This window comes from Anser anser (assembly GCF_964211835.1).
Source record: "Anser anser genome assembly, chromosome: 10".
In the NCBI taxonomy this organism is placed as follows: Eukaryota; Metazoa; Chordata; class Aves; order Anseriformes; family Anatidae; genus Anser; species Anser anser.
In genome coordinates, this window is record NC_139730.1 from 15,093,847 (window position 1) to 15,120,287 (window position 26,441).

A 26,441-nucleotide genomic window follows, 5' to 3' on the forward strand; every position below is an offset into this window, starting at 1 on the left:
AAGCTGGAGACACAAGGGAGCATGGAAGGAAATATTCCTCGTTACACAGAAATAAGTGAGCTGCCTCAGAAGAGAAGGGAAAGCTCAACCTCCTCACTATGATCAGAGGATTAGCCCAATCAGGTCAACATGAAAATGCAACAGACACTTGGGAACAGGCAAATGGAAAAAATATTCCAATTTCTGCACAGTGCAACTGTCTCAGAAAATAATTCCTTGGTCATTATCTTTTAAACTCAGTCCCAAGTATCTCTTAATGAAAATTAGTTTTGAAGTACTTTGTCCTGATGTGCAGTTTGCTATATCAGTATAATCATTACCAGAAAATAATTCAACCGTAACACTCCCTAGTGCACTACATTCATGCAATTTAGACTTGATATTGAGAGGTTGAGGACAGAGTACACTCCTAATGAGTTCAAAATTTGTCTGCAATAAATGGATAGAAAGGTTTAGTTCAAATATTAAAAGATGTTCACACTTGGTGATGACATTCTTCCAACTAAACCAAAAAGACTATAGTAAAGAATAGATAGAAGAGATAATTTATTTACTATCTGACCTGCCCACAAAAACTAGTTTTCCACACGGCCCATGTAGGTAAGCAGTCTGGATGGAAATAATACTAGCTAAATTTGTTACTCCACAGCATTTCCTCTTACATTTGATTTACACTGAATCAGAGCTGGAACTGGAGAAGGAGAACAGAATAGAAACAAAATATCAACCCCATGCTGCACAGTGCTGCAGTCATCAGTTACGATTAAACAGCCAGCATGACTGGAGAGATCTCATGCACCGCAGAACAAGTAATTTCCATTAGCGAAGAATACCACAGCACCATGGGCTGTACAGTGTTAGTTTATTTTCCCTTTATTGGAACAGCTGAATTAGCATGGATCTGGACACAAATGTACTTACTACAGAAGACATACCTGATAGAGGTGATAAGACTCTTAATAGAATCTGAGACAGTATGGGAATGACCAGCTAGTACAGACCACGTAGGGGGGTCTTTTGGATTGATAGCTAAAGAACGAGCAGTCTTGATCAACAAAGATGAGCTCTCCAACATCGTTTTAGCAGAAACTAGAATTGGCTCCTGTGCCCGTGATCCCTGTGGTCAGAAAGGTGCAAGATAAAGAACATTTATATCACTATTTGAGTTTGTACACGCATTCTGCTACTAAAAATAGGTTTAATTAAAAGCAGTGAAATGACATTATTGTTTCTTGTATAGTACTACAATATTTACTAATAATCAATATGCAAATTGTAGTAAAGTCACTGCCATTTAATTGTTTTCTCTGTAACATAATTCAGAAAACAGTGTATAAGTTTGTAAAGGCACCATCCGGCTGATAAACAGGACAAAACAGACACTTGTAAACTACAGATTTAACAAACCTTTTGTCACAAAAAGTGTAAGATCCAAACAAGTGTGCTCTTTTCAAAGGAATTACTCTGACTACAACACTTATTGGATCATCATTTTCATATCTATTTTAACTCCAGTAACCTGGTAAACCCAAGGACCACAGACCTGGGAGGTAGGCTTAAATTTCAGTTACAGCCCCACAATTTTGAAGATGCAACAGCTACTGCATCATCTAATATTGCCAGCTAGAACTGAGCTTGCCAAAAGCAGGAAGCAGCAGTTGTAAAGGCAGTAACAATACTTGATCTCTACACTTCTAAGCTTTTATGAAGCTGGATGGATTTTTCCCCCCTTAAACTTTTATTAGTTACTTTAAATACTAATCTGTTGTAGTTACACGGATTGACGACAAAACTGGGAAAAAATACAGGTGACCTGTGAAAAGTTATTCTTTGCAAAGAAACTTCTTGTCATCATAACTCTGCATCATGTTTGGAGGGGAGAAAGCACAGTGACATCCATTCAGTCCTTTTCAGGACGAATTAGACGCTGTGTGTTAAAGCTGTTCTTGAGGGAAAAAGGGAGATTTATTACTTTCTCACATGCAAGAATCCAGCTAACAAGATAAGCAAGTCACTTGTACCATATAACTTTACTAACAGGAGATAGCCAGTGCTTGCTGGAGCATAACTAGTATTATCTTACTGGTAGAAAAGTCAAGATCAGAGGATAAGTGAAAGACTGCAGAATGTCTTATGAACACTCAGGAGCACAGCCACATTCCACGGCCAAGTCTCTACACCCGCTTCATGTCTCCCACCAGAGGATTAATTCAACGTTTTCAACTTTTTCAGGACTGAAGTGCAAAATCCTGCCTACCTCAGTGCTGATCTGTGCTGGTATGCTGACAAATTCTGGATTTGAAGCAAACGCTGTCAGATTTTCCACAGCCTCTATCAAAGGTGCAGTAGCAATTCTGCACTTGTTGCGATTCTCTTCAGAGAAATCACCATCCAGGGCCTGGAAATTAAATCACGATTGAGCTCTATGTGAAAGGGTTTCCTTGTGAAATTGAATGAAGATGGTTTAATTCCTCAGAGGTTTAAACTGTTGTGTTTATGACATCTGAAAACTGAAACTTCTTCCAGAAACAAAACTGAGGCAAAGAATGTGATTCTTTAAACTTTTTTTTTCAAACTTAGCTGATTATTGACCCTAAACTTGACATAGCTGCTTTACTTCACAAGACTGAATAAATGCTTTAAATCATTGCACTCAGATGACTCTCACAAATCATGTCTCAGTACACCTCATGCTCCAACAGGTAGAAATGGCTAACAAGTTAGTACTCTAGTACAGCTTTTCTTTTTTAAAGCAAACTATGAATTTATTGCTCTCATTTTCACATGAATGAACTAACCTCTTTCATAATCCCACAGAAATATTTCAAAACGAAGGACCTTCTGTGTAACTTTCCAGTCTTAAGATAGCTATTTTTATAAGAATTTCAGTAGTGTACCAGCTAATGGCTTCCAGAGGAAGGACTAAGATTCATTAGTCCTCTATGCCTTAACAAGTATTATTTTTGCTTATAAAAAGTAAAGCTACTCCCTGCCAAAACGCAGGCAACTATCTGCAAAACACAATATTACCATTAACAAAAGACTATTAAACAGCAGCAACATAAACTGCTTCTGTTCGGTTCCAAGTACTACTATTATGTTACTTTTTGTTTGTTTAATTAATGATACAGCTGTCAAATACCTCCAAAAGGCTCTGGATATCGAGTAATTTAACACCATTAAAAACCTTCACATTCACTTGTTCACAAACTATTCTGATGGTGCAAGCTCATTCAGTATATCAATACAGAGGCATCACATCTCATAGTGAATGAGCCAGCCGCCTTTTCTAACATTAACGTCGTCTAGATCTATCTATTTTGACTATGGCACAGTTATACCACTGGTCATATTTTGCAGGCCAGACCTTCAAAAATGTAATTAATAATTTCTTAAAGCACACATATCACAGAAGTTTAAGCGATACCACTGTTCTGATTCAGGGGGAAAAATGCAGCATGATTAAGCAGCACATGTACCTTGATAGTCTTAACCAGGTTAGCTGTGCTGTTTGCAACTTCCTTGGCAGACTGCACAAAGTGTCTCTTGGCAACAGGATTTGCTGTCTTTGATGAAGCAATGCGACAGGCATTGCACAGAGCAGAAGTATGTTTGGCCACAATTGTGGCAGCTGACAATACCTGTAAAAACACACAGCACAGAAGAAGGAGACTGTCAGAGCACCAGGACGGTTACTACATCCTAGCTCTGCAAAGTTGTGGTCAAAGCCAGGCAACAATTTTAAAAGAGAACTCCTTTGCTTGGTCACAAATTGAACTCATGTGTCCTAGCAATGCTAGGCTCAATGCAATCCTTCAGTTACCTGCGATGGGCTGCTTGCTGGATCAACTAAGTTCTGGCAAGCCATTTGGATCGCTTGATTGGCTCTGGCAAACTGAATTGGGTCAACAAGACCCTGCTGACCTGCCTGACTGTTGGGATCTGAAATGCCAACCAAGTAAGCAGCCTAGAAATGGAGAAAGAAAGAAAAGACAAACGATGAAACATTGCTAAATCCACCTTGTTCTTTTCTGATAAGCTTGCCAAATGTCATTGCATTTGGTAGTCAGCAATCATCCAGAAATCATACTGTTAAGTATTAGTAACATTATTTTTAGTAATACATCTCCACAAACCTCTGAAACCAAGACACCTCAGCCATTGCACTTCTGAAATTTAATTAGCCAAAACAAAATCATCCCGTTTGCTTAGGCAACTAGTCTTCCTGTAAAGCAAACAAATGCCTCTCCTAACTCCTCCTTACTGACGTCAGATCACCACAGCAAATGAACTACTACTACTAAGTAGCTGACTGTCACATCTGCAGGTGAGCGTCTTGAGCTTCAGTGAGACCATCATATCTGCAGGTGATGGTCTCACTGCAGCTCAAGACGTCTTCTGGCCAAACTTATTTTCTTTCTTCCACAATATAAGATTGTTTCATGCCTCTGAACAAAGACCTTTTGTCTGGATTGGCAAAACAGTGTTGGAAGACTGCTTGATGAATTTCCATTACAGATACAGTATTTGTCAGCTCCACATGCTGGTAAGGCAACCCAGGGTTAGATTTGGAGAAGATTAAGTTCAGAATGAGATTCTGTACTGGGGAAATCAAAAAGCAGTTTCCAGATGCAAAACATAATCTTCCACAGCCAGATGCTTCACTGAAAAGGTTGTATGGGCTTGAAGCACAAGTGAGAGAATCTCATGAGTACAAGTCAACCAGTTACCAGATCAAACCACAGTGACCTTGTCTTGACTCTAATTGTTGTGATAGCTTAAGATATTTGGTTATTGAGAAAGTAAAGAGCTAGAAGGCAGATTGCTTATTATCTGAAATGCAGTCTCAAATTAGGAGTGTAAACTAAAACAAAGCTGTATCATTTATTTTTACTGCAGCTTGATTTTGTGTGCTTCTCTATGATGTAATATGAGCTGCAAACATGTATTCTATAGACTGCAGCTTTGACATTTGCTTTACCCTCAGGAAAACTTACCTTCTTGATGTCACTTCCTTTCTTTATAAAAATTTGCATGTTATTGTACTCTGTTACTCCTGCAACATACAGCAGCATATTCACAATTTATGTGTATCCTACACAGAGCGCACTGTGTAGAACAAGGTCATTATTTGGCCCAAATGAAAAAAAACTCAGAATTACACAGGTATAACGTAATATTTTTTAAAAAAATACATACATTTGCTTCACAGACTTCAATAGCTTACCTGAGCTGCTGCCTCTGTGAGGCCACAAAGAGCCTTGGATGCAACTCCAACACATTCTCCAAAGACTAAAAGATCCCCAGTTTTTGCATTCTGGGAAATGCCTGCCATTGATTCTCCAAGAACCTTGGAAATTAAAAAAACAATGTAAACTTCCAATATGCTTCCCTACCAGTAAAAGGCAAGTGATTTCTGGCCATGAACCTGTTCAGGCTCATGAAAGTGCTTGACCTGGCTTCCAGAAATTTTAGCTAGTTAACAAGCTCGTAGATTTGAGCACATTCCTTTGTGTGGCATGAGGGATAAGACATACAGATCAGCACTGGATTTACAGGGCCAAGAACTAACACTATTATAGCTCAATTGACTATGAGGGTACAGAAATAACACGCATTACTTTTTCTACCATACAGTATTTGTCACAGGTAGCCTGGCTCTAGGTATGTTTCATGGATTTCAGAACATGGCAACCAAACCAGCAACTGCTTTCATACATCTTGGATCTTCTTTGCCCCCAAACTCACTGAAGTTCACTGGAGATCAAGTTGTATCTAATCTGCTGGAACCATCCAGATATCAGAACGCACATTAACTCTCAAAGAATCTCTCACCAAATTCAGCTTATGTTCGTTTTAAAATTCAAAGTAAGTTCTGACTACAGTAGAGCACTAGAACAAGATGACGTGCACATTCCCAACCCCTTAAGCATTCTGTTTTTCTTTTAGAGAGCAAAGAATTTGAGAAAATCCCAACACATCAAGTAATAAGGACACCAAAGCAAAGCTTCAAAGCAAGATGTATGACATGGTATGCTCAAAAAGAACTTCAGAGATTTCATACAGATCTTCTTGCGTGCTGGAATATCTGGACTGCTCAGACATTTCACTAAGCTGTTTCACACAGAACAATACCATGGTATTTCATTGCCAAGGCTCCCATTTACACTTTGGGCATTTCTAACATAGCTGCAGTCAAAACATATCGTCGTGCATGATAGACATCCTGTAAATTGTCTAATAAACCAGAGGAGAAGGGAGAGAGGCGAAAGCTTAACCAGCATTGCATGCCAGTCACATAATAAAAAATACTACCAAGGCAAAAAAAAAAAAAAAAAGACTTCAAAGTGACCAAAAAAATGCACTGACCTCTAAGAGACTGATCTCAGGCTAAGTCTTACCAAGGAATGCAACACACACTTTAGAAATACTGTGCTGTGTTTCTAACATGTTTGATATACTTGTGGAAATCTATGACAACCAAAATGTACTTCACAATTGGCAGAGAGGTAGCAAAAGGAAGTTACCTTTGAGTTTTCCATTACACCCTCAATGCAATCAAAATATGAGAGGTCGCTCACAGGCTCATTGGGGTTATCCAGCATTCCCTTAACTGTCTGAAAGAAGGAAAGAAACTTGGCTTACTGACAGAGCCAAAGACTGAGCTGAGAAAAATGTACACTATCACAACTGTTCTGCTTATCCCAATGTAGTTGTAACTGTCTCCAGCCAGCACAGAAAACTACAGTCACTGAGGGTTCACATACAGATATATGGACTACACATTAAATGCTACCCCACATCAACTGAACTACAGTAACTATTCATTTCTGCACTACCCATCTGTTGGAAGTATGGGTTAATGTGGTTTACCCTGCATTTGTTATGGCTGGCCTACGGTCAGTTAGTAATGCTTGGCTCACATGAGGCAACCTGTTTTTGCATCAGTTCTGAGTAGTCTAACGTTTTCAGTAATATTTTAACATTTTATAACTGGAATTAAAAGACTAGGTGATAGGAGAACAAGCTACCATTTAAGTACTGTCTAGAGATAAAAAGGGCTACCAAACTAAATGCTAGTAACCATCTGCCTGCTTCCTCCTACCGTCAACAGAACCCACCAATATAGCTCCCTCTGCCAAAAAAACTACAAGCACAAATGGGATTTAATTTTTCTGAGGTGAAACTGATTCCTGGAAATGAAGAAGTTCATCAGATATTCATTTAGAAGATTTAATGCATTTAGATGAAGAAACTTGTAAAACGCTGCAAAATACTGTAGACAATAATTCTCTTATGCTTAAAATATTTGTAAGGTGCCTTTTTCCAAGTTTGGAAGAACCACCTCACTAAATATCAGGCAGAAAAGAGTTGAACTTTCTGAAGAAAAACTAGGTAAGTACAGAAAGATACTAGTATCTTTACCTGACCTTTGCCTTGCACCTGAAGGAAGTCTGGGCATGAATGTAAACTATTAGACTTGCTACAGAAATAAACTCCTAACATTAAGGCATACCTACAGTATTTGTAAAGGCTTTTTTTTTTTTTAATCTTTACATCCTTACAGCCATTAAGAAACTGTGACAACAATGTGATGTGACGAAAAGGTTGTATTTAGAACACAGTTTCCAGTGTCTTCCCATCTCTTTCCCAGTTCTCACAGCAACTGCAGCAATTCCTCATTGTTATGCTTGATCCTTAAATAACACCCTTGTAAAATACGCCATGTTCCTGCAAAGTTTATACTACTATGGAGACAGAAGTCCTCAGAATATAAAGAAACAACAGCATAACACAAGCCAGCACAACTTCATACTAACAGCTAACATGTATTTGCTATTGTTATAACATCTTTGTGTATTCTATAACCCTTTCCGTTGAAATACTGTGAAAGTTTAGCCGTCTCTCTGGAGGCCATACAGGAAGGTCCTCCCAAAACACGGTCGTCCAGAATCTCCGGGAAAGACTACAGAGCATCCTAACAAAGTCCTGGCTGAAACACACTAAGTGGTTAAGTAACACCATAAATAACAACCTTCTAAGAACAGAAAATCAAGGAATTACAACTCCCTTCAGTACACTGCTGGCACTGGGGATGTCCAGCCCACTGAGACTCCTTTTTAATCCACAGTAATTATGAATAATACTGACTGAACTGTACTTTATGGGGAGCAAGGAAGAGAAGGGGACAGTAGGGCAAATTTCACTCCAGCCAAAACTACAAGATGTTCAGAGAGGTTCTGTGCTTATCTGGTATGCAATTAAAACCCCTGCCATATATCTAAGTGAGAAGACAGTGACAGAAGCTAATCAAAGACAAAGGAAAATCAAATATTTTGGTCCCGGTGCTCTTCAGAAGACCTTTCTGGAATGCAGTAATACCTCCAGTTCTCTGAGTGCATTGTCACATTCCTTCTGACCAGGAGCTTGCTGGGTGCACAGTGTGATGAGCTGGTTTATACTCTCAGTCACAGCTCTAGGGAAAGTAGAAGAAACAAGGTACATTTTTAACTTGAACTATTCATTGAGTTAAAGCTTCTGTTTCACTAAGTGCATACTACCAAGTTTTCAAGCTTTGATGTTCTATTACTTTCCTTCCACTGTTTCGGGAATAACTCTGCTGTAAAGTAATTGGCCTAAAGACCCTTTCCTTAATAAGCTTCCTAGAATCAGAAAAAAATTAAAGCATTTAATAGTGATCAACATCAGAGACAATTGCAAACAATTAAGAAGTTAGTCCAGAGGCAACAGCTTTATTTCACAGTGACATGTGCATTAGGTGTGCATGGCAAGGTCTTGGTGGGGAGGGCTGCAGGGGTGGCCTCTGAGTTCAAGGCCAGGGGCTGCCCTGTGCTGAGTGCAGCTGGTTCCAGCTGACTCCACAATGGACCTACTACAGGACACAGCTGAGCCCAGCAAACAAGCTGGAGGTGCTTCTGGGAGTGCACAGTTTAGAAAGAGCACGTGGACTCCTCACCACATGGCAGTGAAGGCTAGGAGGGAGAAGTGCAACAACCCTGCAAACACCAGTGCCAGAAGAAGGATGGGAAGGTGCTGGAGCAGAGGTTCCTCTGCAGCCTGCGGGAGAGACCATGCCAGAGCAGATATCCGACAATGCAGCAAGTGGACATTCCCTGAAGGAATCTACAGCCTGTGGAGAGCCCACAATGGAGCAGGGTCTCCCTCCAGGAACTGCAGGCCCATGGAGGTCCCACAGTGGAACAGGTTTATCCTGTCACAACCAGTCTGTAAAGGACACACACTGGAGCAGCTGGTCCTGATAGGAACTGTGCTTCATGGAGAGCCCATGCTGGGGCAGGTTTATTCTGAAGGACTGTGGTTTGCAGAGAGAGCCCATGCTAGAGTAGTTTGTAAAGGACCGCAGCCTATTCCAAGAACCCACACTGTAGCAGGGGAAAATGTGAGGAGGAAGGAGCAGCAGAGGAGCTGTCATAGACCAACTGCAACCCCCCCATTCCCCAACCCCCTGTACTGCTCGGGGCAGAGAAGGAGGCACAGTAGTCAGAAATTGAGTGAAATTGAGTCTAGAAAAAAAATGGAGTAGGGCTGAAGGGAAGATGGTTTAAACTGGTCTTTGTTTCTCACCATCTATACTTTAATTGGCTATACATTTTTCTCAAGTGTTTTTCTTTTTTCTTTTTTTTTTTAAACTGTGATTGTAATCACAGTCTCCTCATGTCAACCCATGAGCTTTTTCATGTTATTTTCTTCTGTTGAGGAGGGGTGTGAGAGAGCAGCTGTCTGGGCATGAGGCAGCCAGCCAAAGTCAACCCACTCCACTAGCACAATGACATAACTCAGTTGCTAAAAGGCATTTATAACATTACCAATATCTTTTCCTGGTCTGATATTAGCTGAAGAATTTCTGAAATAGCACCCCAGACATCTTAAAATACACAGAAACAAGTGGCCATTATGTCCAAAATGTTTACATGTAGAGGAGTACTACACCTTTTGCTAGCAGTCTTCCATCCCGACATACTGTATTACACACACACACACGTGGTCCTGCTATATAAAGTCAGTTATCTTTTTTCTTCAGCTGATCATTGATATTTTGAGTCAACATATCTCACTTAAGTTAAAATCAGCAGAGATCAAGGTATTCATTGCATTGAGTTTCTCCAAGAGTTCACAGTGCTTGCGCTGTTGAACACAGCCTGTGCCTGACATACCATCTAGTCACTATTTGTGCTTCCACTGCAATATTCATTATCCCTAGCAACACACCAGACTAGTGGCTAATTAGTCAGGGAAGCAGCTTCTGGAAGAGGCTTTGCAGAAGGAGGAACAAGTCTGCCTTTCATTGTTACTAGTCAAAAATCATTTTCTATAGCTAGGCATGCTAGGCAACTTGCAAAACCTTGACTTACATTGTGACATAGGGGAATGCAAGTTCGCGTTGTATCTCATGGCAAATTAGAAAAAGGGTGAAGGAAGAGTGCATGGAGAACATGCTTTCCTCTGACCTTGAGAAAACTACATGGTGTATGGATAGTTTTCTCTTTAGAATACTGGCACTGGATAAAAATGACTGACAACTTCAATAGCATGATTACTTAGATGGATGCTATCGTACTGTTACAAAAGGAAAAAGGACCTACTTTAAAAATAAAACTGACATATTATATTTCAGGGCAACAAGAATTGAAACAAAGGAGGTTGAAGGGTAAACTTGTTCTCTACAACTTCCCGAAGAGGGGAAGTAGAGAGGGAAGTGCTCATCCTTTCTCGCTAGTAACTAATGACAGGATGCATGGGAATGGCTCAAAGCCGTATCAGCAGAGGCTCAAACCAGACAGTAGGAAGAACTTATTTACCAAGAGAACAGACACTGGAACAAGCTTCCTAAAGAGGTGGTTGATAGCCCATGCTTAAGAGGCATTTGGATAGAGTTCTTAATGATGTGTGTTAACTTTGAGTCACCCCCAAAATAGCCTGACAGTTCGACTCAGTGATTTTTGCTGGTCCCTTCCAGCTGGAACTGCTCTATACCTATTTGTTTAATTGAGAAACCTACCCTTTTTGGTACGCTTTGGTGTCCTTGTGGAGTCATTTTTCCAGGCTTGACCAACATACCATCAATACAATGGATTCTTTCTTAAAACCTCTTGAATGTCACAGTGATTTCTACAAATCGGAAAAACTTCATTGCATTCAGACATATAAGCAGATGACAAAAAAGAATGGTTCTGTTAACTCCCAGAGAAATTTCATGTACAAATATTTCATTCTCTGTTGATTGTAACCTAAGGGAGATGAGTTGACTTGGAGAATATCAAAGATTAAAGAAAAAACTTGATGGCAGACTCATAGTTTGCTTTGTAGAGGATGCAGTATGGTCTCACTAACATTAATACTATACACCACAGAAAGAAAATACAAGATGAATCATAGCACTATAAAAGATGAGAGAAAAAATTAGAAGGTAAGCCAGTGAGAAGCAAAGAAGTTGTGCCTTTTTATTTCCTCATTTCCTCAGAGAAGATAAAGTAGAAATATTTGACCTGACCACATCATAGCAGCAAAGTGAACGGAGCCCTGGCAAGCCACAGAAGATTAAAGAAGGGAAATATGATGGTCCCTTGTGTCTCAAACACAAACCTGGAATTGATGAAATATTTACTTTTTGTTGCTATCTAATGTCTGTGCACAGTCTTAGTCATGCAGACATGCCTTCACACAAACACCATGGCAAAACAGACCATCTCTGATGACTCTATACTTTATACGCTGCTTGTGTCTCCCTTTTTATTAAATGTTTCTACAGAGAGAATACCAGCCTGGTATTCTCTCTGTAGAGAAGAGAAACAACCAACCAACTGGCTTTCACTGGAGATATTAACTTGCTCTACACTCTAAATAAACGGCAATGTTCCAAGTCTAAAGCAGAAATCCATAGCAGTCTGGTGCTGTGGCAGTAACACAAACACATGCGACTCCTTCATTTGTATTCAGTGTACCTTTGATTACCTACAACTTCTCTACAAGTCTAGATATTTCTGGGGAGACAAGGTAAATGTCAGAGTATTTTTGTCAAGAACACAACAAAAAGTAGCATACCTTACTTATTTAAGTAGTCCTTTATTAAGAGTGGATTTTACTTTTTTAAATCAAGTTATTTGACATTAAAGGAGTGATGATTCCAGGGTCCAGGACAAACATCAACTGCATTATCCTCAAAGAAGTAAGTCTTAAATTACTCACTTGCACTCCAGGCTAATCTTTGTGGGAGTAAACATTTTGGAAGACAGTATTGAGAGTAACATCCGAACTTTATTTCAGACTTTCACATGATAATATTGACATTTCTAGGTCTGAGTGCCTAGCTGTCCTTCAGCAGTCCCCTTCTAGTTTGATAGTTGAACATTCAATGTAAAGACATAAATGAGTTCACTTGAGAAAAAAACATGAAAAGGGTTTGGGAAAATGAACAAGAGGTGATTATCCAAACAACAAAAGGTGTGCAGTTTTCAAATAAACACTGAGCACTGAGGCTGAGAAACAGAGTCCAAACAATGAAATTCAGGGCATGGTTAAAAATCCTTGAAGTAAGAGAGTATCTTCCATCAAATAAGCATACCCTATCAGGTAACCCTTTGAAGTCTTCTTGATCATACATGCTGTTGTTGATAGGTAGCCACAACACGATTTTTACAAACAGCCTATATAAGGACGTTATTCAATTTCTTGTCTTCGTTAAGGATTGAGACTTACTATTACCTAGCAAGTTGTCAGAACATAGATGGAAAGAGGAGCAGGTAAAGCACACTAGTCCCTTTCAAAAAACAGGCCAACTCTTCAACTGTAGTTCATATTTCAACCAACGGTAACAAGTTATGTCAGATAAAGGACTCCTCTGAAATAAGCAATTTGCCTGGGACCTACATTCATTTAAATAGAACTGTAGGTTCCAACCACTCAGTTAACTGTATCAGTAAGGATACCTAAGCACATTTTAAGTAGTGCTGAGGAAAGCAGACAACTTAAGTAAAACAAAACAAGCAATACATCCTTACCTTGCTGCTGCTGCTAAGAGATTTTTGGCATTAGGAGCTCCGGGATCAACAGACAGAGACTTGGCAGCCAGTAACAGTTTGCTTGAAGCCATAGAGATGCTCTTGAGGTTACCTATTACTTGAATCTGATCTTCTTTAGTCTGAAAGACCATACCCACATAACATTAAGCGCCTAGTTTGCAATAAAGCGTGTGCTAAAACAGCATCTGGAAACATAGTCTGTTATCCACCTGAAACCACTGACATGCAAGGGAATTCTGTCCAAAGGAGGACGTGGACCAAAGCCTCTGTTCACCCAGACAGGTGCCTCTAGCTCCATTCACATAACCGAACAAGAAACCCATATAACAAATAGCTTTATTTTTAACAATAGCAGTATTCATAAACAAGCAAGGGAGAAACTTTACTACTTGTTGAACAATGCTTTCATTGTCAAGATTCTCATACATCTCTGCCTGGCACAACTGATCCACATTACTCCATCAGTGTGTACTGTCTATTCTATCATCCTGCATAACCCACAAGCTCTCTTGCATTTAACTGGGATTACTCCCACAAAGATATCTCCAGAAAGTCCTCTGCCTCAAGAAAATAAATTTTTATAATCTTACTTCAGAACATCCAAATCAGAATGCTTACTATTCTTCACTAACTTTAAGCCATTGCTTGAAAAGGATAACCTTCATATGTGCACAATTACAGGGAAGCACTGCAAATAGCTAGAACAATATTCTTCTTTCAGTTATCGGTAGAAGATAATTTGTTCTTTCTAATGGGCTGTTTAGGGTTTTAAATTTAGAGGTTGTATATTACTTAGATGATGTGAATAGCTTTTAATCTGTATTTACATTCTGCTCTCCTCCCTACCCTCTTCTGCCCATTTGCAAAGCATCCGAAACATCTGATACTGCTTCTGTTCAGGCCAAATAACTAGACACAGACAAAAGGTATTCTCTACTGAAAGATGAGCCAGTATTAGCTAAGGTGGTTTTAATTCACTATGACAGCAGGAGAATCAAATCTTCACAGTCCACAAGGTCATCAGCACCTGGAATTTTCAAGTAACTGTTTGCACCAGCTCATATAATTCCTACCCTTGCCTGCACTCAACTGTTTTATTCAGACAGTTTTATACAAATAAAATGTTTTACAAGTTAATGAGGCCCATGGCTGAAGAGATAGATATCGAACTCCTATTTAATTTCAGAGAATCAGCTGATATTTGGTGCCTACTTCACTTCATGGATCTGAACCTGAATGATTAAAGTTTAATGAAGAATAATCAACAGTTATTGCCTGATCTCTCTGTTCTGCATTATCTACAAAGCATTTGCTTTATAGAGACACTTCATAAGTGACTTTGAAGGACTAGTGTACTCCTTAGATTTCCTTCCTATTTCTTCTGGCAGGAATTCTTAGGTTTAAAAGCTCCTTTTACTAAGACAATACAGTCCAAAAATTCTTTTTTCTCCATCCTCCTAGATCACCTGGTATGTGACCCTTCTTTATATGCTGGCATTTACTATGTTAAATCATCTCTAATTGACCAACTTCCTTAAATCTGTACACCTAAACCCAGTAAGCTAATGAATGAGATAGCTCCAACTTGAAATGAGCACCCAGAATACTAGGAATAAACTAGGTAATGTGACAACGCTCCTGAATGTTACTGAGTTTGTCAGAATAGATCTAGGCCAGATTGTAAATCACCAAACAGATTTGCAAGTGCTACTGAAATAGAAGCAACTCTTGCCATAACCTGTGAGAGGTTCAGCAGGCCTTTTTACTTTCAGATATACAGCTTATAAATTAGTTAGCTAACAGCCCAAACCAGACAGAAGAGCATGAAATCACATTTCTGACTGGCCACAGAAACGAAGACACAAATGCTAAGCTCACTTCACTCCAGATGACTGCTTCATAACATACATCCCCTGTTATATTTGGATACACTTACACTAGTAAATTATACTGTATTCCCAAATTAACCTTGGTCTCAGTTAGCAAGATAAAAAAAAAAAGCACACACGCTTACTTGGGCTTGGCCAGCCATTTCAATCCCAGCATCAAGAAATTCATCAAAATCGTCACTGAATTTTCCAGATGCTGCAGCCAGTTCCCCACTTTGGCCCCGTGTAGCATGGACAACTTCTCCTGCTGACTGGTTCAGATCTGCTGCTGCCTGGTTCAGTTCGCTCTGAGCTTCTTGAAATGACTTTGAACTTGGAGGTAGCTGTAAGAGACCAATAACTATTTTATTGTCTACCATGTCACACCAACCCTTTGTGACGATAGAGTTCAACACAATTCAAGAACACTAAATTCAAGACAGCAGTAGGCCCCACATACAAGCTAAAATGGAGTACTGCATCTGAACTGCTAGTTAATCAGTCCTAAAAAGCAGAATAGTCCAACTATGGGATAGTTATCAAGCAGAAATCTACACAGCAAGCTTTGTCTTGCTGTTTCTTTCAATGGACAGACAATCAAGCAAGCCTTTCTAGGGACAGAGAAGATAACAGCTATTTTATGGTCCAACTGTGAAACTCGAAGTGATGAACTCAGTGGAGAAAGTGGGAGAAATTTATTCTCCAAGTCATTGTTCACTTCCACAAACAAGCCTTCCAGAACAACCTACAAGTATCGGCAGTTCTTCAATGACTGAATTTAGTCCTGACCTGATTCAACCAAGTAGCATTGCAGTAATATTAAAATATAATCCCTCCTTCATTCACAGGGTAGCAGGATCACCAGTAGATGAGACAGAGTTGTTCAAGTCATGCAACCTTCCAGCAAGTTAGCAGTGCTCACAGTTGTTTTTTTTTGTCCCCCCTCCACCCCTCCCTGACATGGATGCAGATAAATATAACAATTCATCTCTTCACACTTAACGGTTCTAGATGCACTAAAACTTCTAAAGGACCATTCTCCTTCAACTGAATTGGTCACCTAGGTGGGAGATGGATTATAATTTATAATTCTCATTTTCATATTCAATTTGTGAAGTCACAGTTAGCATTTTCAAAAACAAAACAAAACCCTAATGGTGATACAAGACAGCAATTTTAATACTGCTTTCATAAGCCCTAGGTACATTTCAACTTTCCCATGAACTAGAAGAACAGCATTTTAGCCAAGTAATTAATTTCTTAAACCTGCAAAACAAATAAAACATACTTGAAGTATACTTCAGGCACACTGGCTACATAATTTGATATGTGGAAAACCCAGATCAGCTCTTCAATTCTCTGAATTTATTTGTATGGTAAAAGACATCTCACCAAATCAACAAGGAGCTTCTTGCTAGACTCTCCAATACTCTTTAAAGCCACATCAACATCCTTTTGTCCAGGTAGACAATTCACACAGTTATTCAGCGAATGAGACACTGCTTTTGCCACCTACAACACAGAAGTAAACACACAGACACTGAGAAGGACTTAAGCAATCATTTAGCTAACAAACAGGAGGAACAATCTAGAGCCAGCAATTTTTACAATTCTGACTCCAACAAAGCCATATTTGAAGCCTGGGATAAAGGCTGTACCACCCTAGCTATGGAAATGCACCAGAAGTTAACTATATACTAAACAGAAAAATCCTTTGTGTACCACTTATTTCAGATAAAGTCCAGATACTTATTTAAATCAAATCTCACCTCCTAAGAAATTATTTGAAATACAGGCCAAATAAAGATCTCTTCAAACCGGTTAAAGAACCTACTATTCCTTACAATCTTCAAAAGCAGTTGTGCTACTCATGGAGAAAAAAGCGTGCTCACATTTTGAAGATAACATGAATACTAAGCCTTCTTTTGGCAATGAGTTTAACAGGTGTTTCATCTTGCAATCAAGCAGCCCACTCTAAATATGTTGTGGGTAAAAGCACCTAATTTCATCTTTGCATAAGTTGATTTCTCTGAAAGAGTATTAAAATGCACTAAGTGCCATCTACATTCTTTGACACAAGCATAATGTTACAATTTGAGAGCTACTGGCAGTAATAGGCAGCTCTCTGATATTTCTTGAGGCCTGATCTGTTGTATTCTTTTACTGTTTAGGGCTGTGTTCTATGCAATTTCAGTGGGTTTTCCATAATTCACATCGCCGCAACTTACCTGGGCTAATCTCTGCTGACTGTCCGCATCCCCCGGTGCAGCCAGGGCCTGCTTTGCCTCCTGGATAAGCATAGCAGAGCCTTCCATGACATCCCTTGCTGAATCCAACATCGCATGCGCCGCTACAGGGTCAGTAGTTGATGCTGCAACCCCTCGTGCTGCCTGAGCCAAAGTCTTCAAAGCCTGAGCAGTTTCTCTTGCAGCAACTCCTATGTTCAGATTTCAACAAGGAATCTATTAGCACTCTTAAAGATAATTTCTGTATTTTATGACAGCTGAATTTGCAGGTTATGATCACATTCCAACACATTTCAAATGCAGTTTAAAAGATAACCTTGAAACATGACTAGATTTGAAATACACAGCATCATTTACCAAGAGAAATGCCTGTAGTGAAGCCATAAAGTAAATCTTATACCCCAAAGAGGACATTCCAGAGCAGCTATAGACCAGTGACTAAATCTCAGTGAAGCAGGGGTAAAGAAGGAAAGCTAAAAATTGGAAATAAGATAAAAACCGCAGGGAAAAGTGATTGTCTCCAAGAACTGTGTACATGACTTCAAAGGGGGAAAACGATTGTCTGCAAGAACTGTGTATATGACTTCAAAGCCAGAGCATCTGTCATTTCTGAAAATGTGGCTTTGGGGTTTTATAGAATCAGAGAAATAGCTTAAGTTCAAGCAATTAAAAATTAAATAAAAAGAAAACACTAAGGATGAGGTATCTTGATATAACTTCACCCCACTGTGAGTACAAGCAGATAAAAATAAAGTCAGAGAACATGTCATGAAATTGCTTTTAAATACACAGTGAAAAGAAACTTACTATTGCAGCTTCAGACAAGGGGGAATGATTAATTAGTGAAGATAAGCTGTAAAGACCTTTCATCACTGAGAACAGCAGAATATGCCATAATACCTGCAAACATTCAGCACTTGCTCAAGCAAAAAAAATCTTGCATAACAAAATACCATGATAGAAAATAGCTACATGAGCTCTGAAAAGGAACTCATTGCAAAACTTCCCAAATGAACAGCTTTTATAGCTTGATGTTAAGAGAACTAGATTCAATTATTAGATATCAGCTGCAAGTACCTGTATTCCTTCACCAGATATCCAGTGCTAACTTCTGCATAACTATGTAATAGAAACACAAGCCTTATTAATCCAATTACATCTGCTTCAAATGAAAGCAACTGTAAGTTACTTAGCCATGATGCAGTTATATCTAATGAAGTGGTAATTGCCGTAACGGATTTTATCAGTAATATAAAGAAAATTCTACTGTAGCATTTGCATCAACAGCTTCCATTTTTTACATAAAGGAGGGAATGGAACATTTTATCATTTATATGTAAACCTTCCCCAGCAACCCCCTGCAAGGAGCTTTCTCCTTATTAAGTGCTTCAGTCCCTAAAAGCACAGGTACAAAAACTGGGGCAATGTATAAAAAGAATCAATCACAGAATGTGCATGTCAATATTCCCTGTTGGCTTTACCCCAAACTATGCAAATGTGATTAATGAGCCAGAGAAGATAGTTGCGTTATACATGGGAAACGGTGAAACATCTAGTAAGAGATGCAATGTTTTAAACATTACCAAATCATCCCAAGTATGTTTGAATCTTGTGTTTCAAAACATACCCAAAGACCCTTTCAAGACTTGTGAAAGGACACAGCAACATTTCAGTGGCACTGGCCTTTGAATTGCTTTACATTTTAGTTCTGACCAAAAAGAGTTTGTGACACTTTCAAAAACAGCAGATGTCTCAATCTGGTTATGTACATAGAGCAGATTGGAACACTATTCTTTCATGAAGCACATTATTTACATTAGCAATTCCTACTAACTTGCCAAAATTCACTGTCAGCATAGAAATAAAGAAGTGAACAATTACTTGACTTCAGCACTCTGTGGTAAGAGAGCCTTCTAACAAACATCATCTGGGAAGCAGAGTTCTCACAGACATTATGAATAAAATGGTACCTGTGTAGTGCTCATTGCCTTGAGCAGCGCAAGTTAGCAACTGGGCCATTGATGAACCAACTGCTTTGGAAGTACTTCCGAGATCCTGAGCACATTTCTCAAGCTGTGAAAAGTTGCAAAGGACAGAATTCTTCACTTAAACTTAACTAAAACACACTTGCCTTTTAAACAGTATTAAGAAAACTCCTCTCCTACCAAAAACAAGCTTTTATCTCAGCAACTGAACACAGAGTTTCTCTGAAGCCTTATTAGCATGTTTTCCCTGCCCCAATTGAAATAAATTTACATATTAGGTCATAAGAACAACAACATTAGAATTACAACATTTAATAATTAGCAATGGAAATCACTACTTTAAACTGTGGTGATAAGGAAGTTTTTACCAAATAAAATATTTCTGTTTCTAAGAATACCAACTTTTGAGTTCTCATCTTTGTCCTCTATGAAAAAAAATTATCTTTTTGGAAAGACTGAAACATTACTACTACTAAATAATATTTTGTTCAATATAGAAGGAGGCCTTACAGTCCTGTGAGTACTTCTGCTAAAAAACATTCCTCTTGTGTAGTAGGAACATATAATCTTTTTAAGAGAATCAGCGCAAAATCCCACCAGCATGATCCCACCAGCATGATAATTATCCAAAGCCTCACGACTTATTTTGCCTCAAACACTTAATTTTTTTTAACAGATAAGTTTGTTTATAAATGAAGGACACCCTTCATTAATTACAGTTTCTCCTGGGAGAGGTTTTAGCTGTCCATCCACAGCTGCCATCTTTGCATCTTGCAGTTCATTTTTGAGTGTCTGGACTGTATTCAAAGCAGAATCGATCTCCATTGGGCCACACGCTTCATGAGCCTATTCAGAAATCAGATCAGTAACACTGTTAGCACCTGTAAGACACTATTAGAAATAGTAAATGCTTCAGATACAATCCCTCCAAAATATCTATTGGTCTCATGACTTCAGTAGCCCCTGTGGGCACTCTACACATCATGGCTTCCAAGCTACTGGGCAATACTCTTAGCTTGTGAATAGAATAACACTGGTAAGAGCCACCACAGGAATGAGATGCACTTACCTTGTGTACACACATCTTCACATTAGGTAGTCCAGGTACTGAGAAAGTAACTAATGCAGTTTGGACTTCACCTTTGACAAATAGTGTAACATAATTCAAGTCACATTGAACCCTCTAATCTGGCAGCCCGCAATAACCAATAACTTGGCTGAAAATTTTGCAGATTGCTGAGGTGCAATTTGAGGTGTAATTTTTGCTACAATCCTCGTTTGGGGCTTCAGCATTCACAAGAAGATAAGGCTTTCCGCTAAGACTTTTTTAAAAAAAAACAAAACATCAAGTTTAGAAGTCTGTGTGTCAAACACAGACACCCTCTACCCCTCATATTTAAAGGGAACAGTTCCAGGCTAACTCTGTGCATACCTCCCTGCCATGTTTCTGGTACGTCAATAGTACCACAAGCTTTTCAGTTTTCTTGTCAGTTATTCTTCCCTTGTCCATTACAACACAGAAGCCACATGGGACTCTGAGCAAACCATGCATGAAGGCAACACTGAAGCAAACACTGCCTGAGCATGAACCATTCCCTTTGGGTGGAAGGGGGAGAAGACAGTAGAGCCAAGGAGTGAACCTGTGACCACCATTTGGGCCATCTTGCTTTAGCTAATTAAAACTACTATCCTACCTTCTGAGAGGCAGTTCGTAGCTCAGCTAAGCTGGTTGCAAGGTTCTTCGCGCACTGACTTAGCTGCATTGCTGCTGCTTGATCAGTCACAGTGGGTACTGCAGCTTTAGCAGATGCCACCATTTTACTTCCAGGCTGTCCAAAGAAGAACCAGGAAAACAATCATATGAGTTCATTTTCTTTAAATAAGACTTAGGATTTAATGTACACGTTCGTTCCCCCATTCACACAACCATGAGCTTTTTACATCTTCTGCAATGACCACTTCATGCACTTGCCTGCTCCTTATCCATGAACCTCCTAGACTGCAACCTTTTTATTCATATGCTACACCCGATTATAATTCCAAATTGCAGTGTCCTCTGCAGCAGAGAACATTTGTTCTTTACTACTACACCAGTCACTTTGTAGGCAACAATGGAAGCCAAGAGGCCTTAAAGTATTTGTACAGACTGCTTAAAACTATTTAAATTTGCAGTTCAACTATTCAGCATCTAGGTGGTACAATCAGGTCCAGATGGTATCAACGGGAAATTTCTTTCAGCACTTCCAAATATTAAATTCTTTCAAAATTCTGTACACTGAAAAAATTAATACAAGCAATGACTCTTCAGAGGGTTCGTTTCCTGCTAATGCAGTTAAGCTGCTTTCCTGATTCACACCACCGCTTTGGTACACACATACAGCCAGAGAGGAGGCAGATTATTTTAATGACTACAGAGGGAATCATACAGCAAAATAGTGACAGAACTGTATGTGATGCTTCTACTACATGAAACCATAAAGAACCTGCTAACAGCATCTAATGAAAGAGTTCGCTTCCACTTCATATTGAAGGCATAACTGAAGCTTATTAATGATAGTGTCATTACACAGACAATTAATTTCTTCAGTTTGTTTCTTGTCAAGAGTAAACCCAATAGCATTATCAACACGCTTGATTTTATCTTTTTTCCTTCCCCCCCCCCCCCGGATGTTTTGGAAGAAGCAGACTCAAGATTTGTTTTGAACAGAAGCCAAATCAAGATCTATAACATCTGTAGATTAATATCTAAAAATCATCGTAATGTTCCCTTTTATTCGTGAAGAATTCTCAAGATTGTTGCTGCAGCACTGCGACTCTACCTTCACTACAAATGGTTACAACAACATCTCTTATATTCAAGATCCCCGTTTAGAAAGATGCTGAATTGTCACCACCTTGTTCATTAAACTCTTTCCAAGAAAGCAAATGCCACTACAACAAATGTTTTTTTCTCCATATATTTCAGTTTTCCTGTTTCTTATATCCAAAATTTTGACAGCTTTCACTCTCCACAGGTTCAACATGTTTCAGCCACCTGACCTGAGGAGCTAAGTTCTCCTTAGCCATGGCAAAATCCCAGTCTGCAATGAACTTCTTTACATTGTTTGTAACAGTTTACTGCTTATTTGTCACAAACAAAAACATAATTAAGAAGTGCCTTTTCTTCTGATGGAATCTACTACAATGATTGATTTACTTCACCTGAAGGAAGTTTTGGCTGGAATTTATTAGAGCAAGCTGAGCACTGAGGTCTTCTGCCTGAGCTTGACTTCCTCGTACACCCTGCACCAACTGAGGAATGTGGTCTGCAACATTCTATAGTAAACAAAAGGAGAAGTTTTCAGCGTATAAATATGAACCCTCTGACATTAAAACAAGCCCCTTCCCTGTCCCTCTCAAATACAGCTGGTAAAACTCACAGGTATAATACTCTTCTGACTTCAAAGAATTTGTTTAGGAGTCCATGGAACTCAATTAATACATGATTGGATTTCTCAGAGACATTCTGTTTTTACTTAGAAAAGTTTATTTCCGCTACTCATTAGTTGAAAGACCCTACTATACAATCAAGATTCTTGTGAAAAATTAGGTATTTATACAGCATTTTGAATGACTTCCTTTGTATGCATACATGCCAGTAGCGGAGATCAGCAACAGATTTTCAAGAGTGTCTTGTTTTCAGAAAAGCAAAATTAAGTACCTCATGCTGCTTTTCCTTGACATCTAATACTAAGTTTATACTATAACTATAGAATTCTGAAGTGTAGATTGTCAAAACAATATTCTTGGACTGCCCAAATTCAAGCTCATATAACTCTTTCACTTCACATTAATCTTACCTCAGCAGTGCAATACTGTTTTTAATCCCCAAAGTACAAAAATAGGTATTGATCTTCTCTACTATCTAATAAATCATCAAGATCAAATGAGAATAGACTGTAATGTATGCAGCAAATCAGCTTTTTATTATTATTATTCACAATAAAACAGCAGCTGTCTACAACACAATCCTGATATGTACTGCATTATTTATTTCCCAAATTTCTTCAGAATACCACCATAACAAGAAATAATTGCTGCATATTAACGTGGTTTTTAAAAGATGCTTTCTTTCATGGTTTGGTTCTCATTCCCTGCATAACTGTTCTCTCTGCAAGAATACACTTTTGCCTTCTATTATCCTTTTAATTATTTTTTTTAATGTAATTTCTTTTAGAATTGTGAAGAAACATCTGTCTAACATTTGTTAGAAATTAAGCTGTCAAAGGTAGCTCAAGAACAAAGCAGAACAGCTTCTCACCACCAGGACTCTTAATTCTAGCTTGGAACTATAAAAACATACTTGACTTTAGGCATACCTTGAAATCTGTGGTCTTAGCAGCTTAAATTGCAAGCTAAGAATCATGTAAACCGAAGTTATGGTCTACACCTTAGTTCTGAGTGACATTTAAGGCCCCAGCTGCTTGTAGACTGAACAACAGAATAGGATGATCAGTGTTGTTAATTATATAACCAATATATTAAATAAAGATTTCACTGCATTATCCTATAAGTGACTATTGCTACTCCATCCTTCGTTTTGGAAAATTCCAAAGCTACTTTTATTCCACAGCAGACTTCGGTACCATTTCACTGCTTTCATCATTCAACAGCCTGTTTTTATGACCATGGAGGTACTCAGTTGCCAAAGAGCATAACCATGCACAGAACTGATGGCCAAGACTTCTTGCCAGTGTACAAATTTGAGCAACCAGACTCATATACACAGTGCTTTCAGCATAGCTCTGCATACACACTACTGCTGACTGTTTTAGAACAAAAATTCCACTTAAAACACTTGCTTAAGGTGACCTGTTTATTACTCGGATACATGCTGAGTTATATAAACCTGCAATTCTTTCTAGTAAGATGTTTTCAGGGGTACTGTAGTAAGCAATTCTTTGCACCTACAGTAGCTCAGCTTTCTAAGGCTCTCCATATATTAGAACATATAAACCAGGGGAAAAAACAATGAATGATGGTTCTGCCGAACCCATATTGATGAATGTGGAGATACATATATTTCATTTTTCAGTCTCTGTTGAGGTTAAAACAATATGACTAGAGAGGTCTGTCTTCATCTTGCCATAAATCTGGGTTTGAGAGTTATTTGTCAATAGGCAGTGATAGGTTTACCTTACAGCTCTGCACAAGTTGCTGGTGGGCTGCAGTGTTCTTATTTGAAACAGCTGCATTCTGAGAAGCTGCAATAGTCTGAGTAGCAGCAGCTGCAGCTTGTTTAGCTGCAATCTTAGGAGAAAAAGAAATAGATAAAAACACTTAATGATTATAGTAATTCAGAGGATGAAATACACACTCTAACTAACTTTGAAGCTAACAACTTTGATAGATTAAGACACTATCCCTTGATTAATTTGATTTGCCTTAAAGGAAATAGGCCTCAAGATGAAGATGAGCTGAACACTGTTATACAGATGTTTACCTGATTTGTTATTTGATTTGAAGGTCGATTCTGACCCAAACCATTCAGCTTGTATGATCCATCTTGCCAAAAAAGCAAATGGTGAAAACAAGCTCCTGCCTTGGGTGAAAGGGTGGTTGTCAGCTCCTACCATTTGTATCTTAGTCTGCAATATTACCAAAAGATCTCACTTATAGAAATGCTCTAATCAGTTAGATGCTTAGAAAGAAACCCACAGAAAGCAAGCAAAGTAGATAGAATATTGCTACATTAACATCTCTGACAAAAGACTGAAGGGAGCCCATGCTTTCTTCTACTGAGATGGCTCTTCGGCAGAAGTGAAGACACTAAACTGATGCAGAGGTACAAATTATTCTGGTATTAATGAGTCTAGATGCACTGAGAAGGTCTTCAAATACTTAGGACTTTTATTATTTATTTTATTACTCTCCCTCTCACAAAATTAAAAATTCAACAAGTTATCCAAGACATTCCAAAATGTTGTGCAATGCTCTTCTTTAACTGGCCCACTAAACACAACCAAGCATAAAGTTCATCCTCATCATTACACACTTCATTCCTTTAAGGCATTATGTATTATCAGAGCAATATAAAAAAATGATTTTCTATAAAGTTTTCCTGCATTCAGTTAGAAAACTGAGGCATGATTCATTTCCTAAAATACACCTAATTTTTGTTCTATACAGATAGAGGAGCTTAAATGAACTTCTGGAATATGGTTATTGACTAAGGTCTTCTTGTTTGTCTAATCTAATTGTACCTGAAACATTTTCAGATTACCAAAAATAACATTTGGAAACCAGAGATTAGTGATGGGTGTTTTTTTTTTTTTATTGTTTCTACATTCTAGCTGAAAACAGGAAGATCAAGCCCTGCCTGCATGACAAACTTCAGATAAATTTCACCTTTACTGCACAGTGAACCTTTAGTTCAATGCCTTCTGAATCAAATGCTTACACCAGTTGACTACATCAGTGATAAAAGTTATTTAAATTTCCTGTATCTGACAACTATGGTATTCTACGCTACCATCATAAATTTCAAGCCCTGTACTCTGGAACTGATCTTACAGCACTTAGAACTTCTCCTGAAGCATGCATTTCTAATTGTTCCAGCTAGAGATTTATCAAAATATAGTAAACTGAAAATTAAACAGTATCTGGTTCCAACCTCTAATCTGTTGACGATTTTCTTCTTGATGGCATTCTGTGCAGCAGCATTTGTGGCAACACGCAATCCCTCTGCTGCTTCTCGCAGACGCTGTTGTTGATCCTCATTTTCAGGATTGGCTGCAGCTCCCTGCACAAAATTTCAGAGCAAAAACCATCAGCCTCAGAAGCTGTTCCTGGAGAGAATGTAGATGAATATTAAACCTTTAGTTACAGACAGTATACTACATCAGCCTGTATTTTCTATATATTACCTTAGCCAAAGTTAGAAGAACATTTGACTACTAGAAAAATATTAAACCATTAAAAGCGTATGCAGAAAACTTAATGCTAGTGCAAGATCGTTTCTGTTCTTACTGATTGTTAAGTGCTTTCAGGATAGATTTATTTATTTATTTGTATACAATTTTTTGCTTTACATACTAGTTCAGCTGGAGAAGAAATTGTTTTGTTAAATGCTTCTGTTGTGATCTGTGGAAATATACTTTGATTATATGAATGTTGGTTTTGAAAAAAAACACACATTTCAAAATTCCTAATTTAATATGCATTTCAGTAACTGTAGTCCAAACCCTGAGATTTAACACAGTGCGTTTTCTCCATTTGAAGTCTGAGAAGGCTGAGAAAGTA

General features: G+C 38.5%; 1 protein-coding gene across 7 annotated transcripts in view; it reads right to left on the reverse strand.

Moving 5' to 3' along the window:
* The window catches only part of TLN2 (talin 2), a 227,399-nt gene that overhangs the window by 98,839 nt on the left and 102,119 nt on the right, over positions 1-26,441 (reverse strand). For all 7 annotated transcript variants that reach the window (XR_014588799.1, XM_083850954.1, XM_083850952.1 and 4 more), the window contains 17 exons: positions 25,813-25,941; positions 24,336-24,449; positions 22,362-22,475; positions 20,855-20,989; positions 19,878-20,006; positions 19,146-19,248; positions 17,158-17,366; positions 16,322-16,441; positions 15,076-15,273; positions 13,041-13,180; positions 8,383-8,476; positions 6,528-6,617; positions 5,228-5,350; positions 3,824-3,967; positions 3,480-3,641; positions 2,258-2,398; positions 936-1,117 (listed from right to left, as the gene is read on the reverse strand). Coding sequence is in view for 6 of the 7 variants with exons in the window: in XM_083850954.1 (XP_083707080.1) it covers positions 936-1,117; positions 2,258-2,398; positions 3,480-3,641; positions 3,824-3,967; positions 5,228-5,350; positions 6,528-6,617; positions 8,383-8,476; positions 13,041-13,180; positions 15,076-15,273; positions 16,322-16,441; positions 17,158-17,366; positions 19,146-19,248; positions 19,878-20,006; positions 20,855-20,989; positions 22,362-22,475; positions 24,336-24,449; positions 25,813-25,941 (2,327 nt within the window). In the remaining variant the exon portion in view is untranslated. The remainder of the gene's footprint in view (positions 1-935; positions 1,118-2,257; positions 2,399-3,479; positions 3,642-3,823; positions 3,968-5,227; positions 5,351-6,527; positions 6,618-8,382; positions 8,477-13,040; positions 13,181-15,075; positions 15,274-16,321; positions 16,442-17,157; positions 17,367-19,145; positions 19,249-19,877; positions 20,007-20,854; positions 20,990-22,361; positions 22,476-24,335; positions 24,450-25,812; positions 25,942-26,441) is intronic.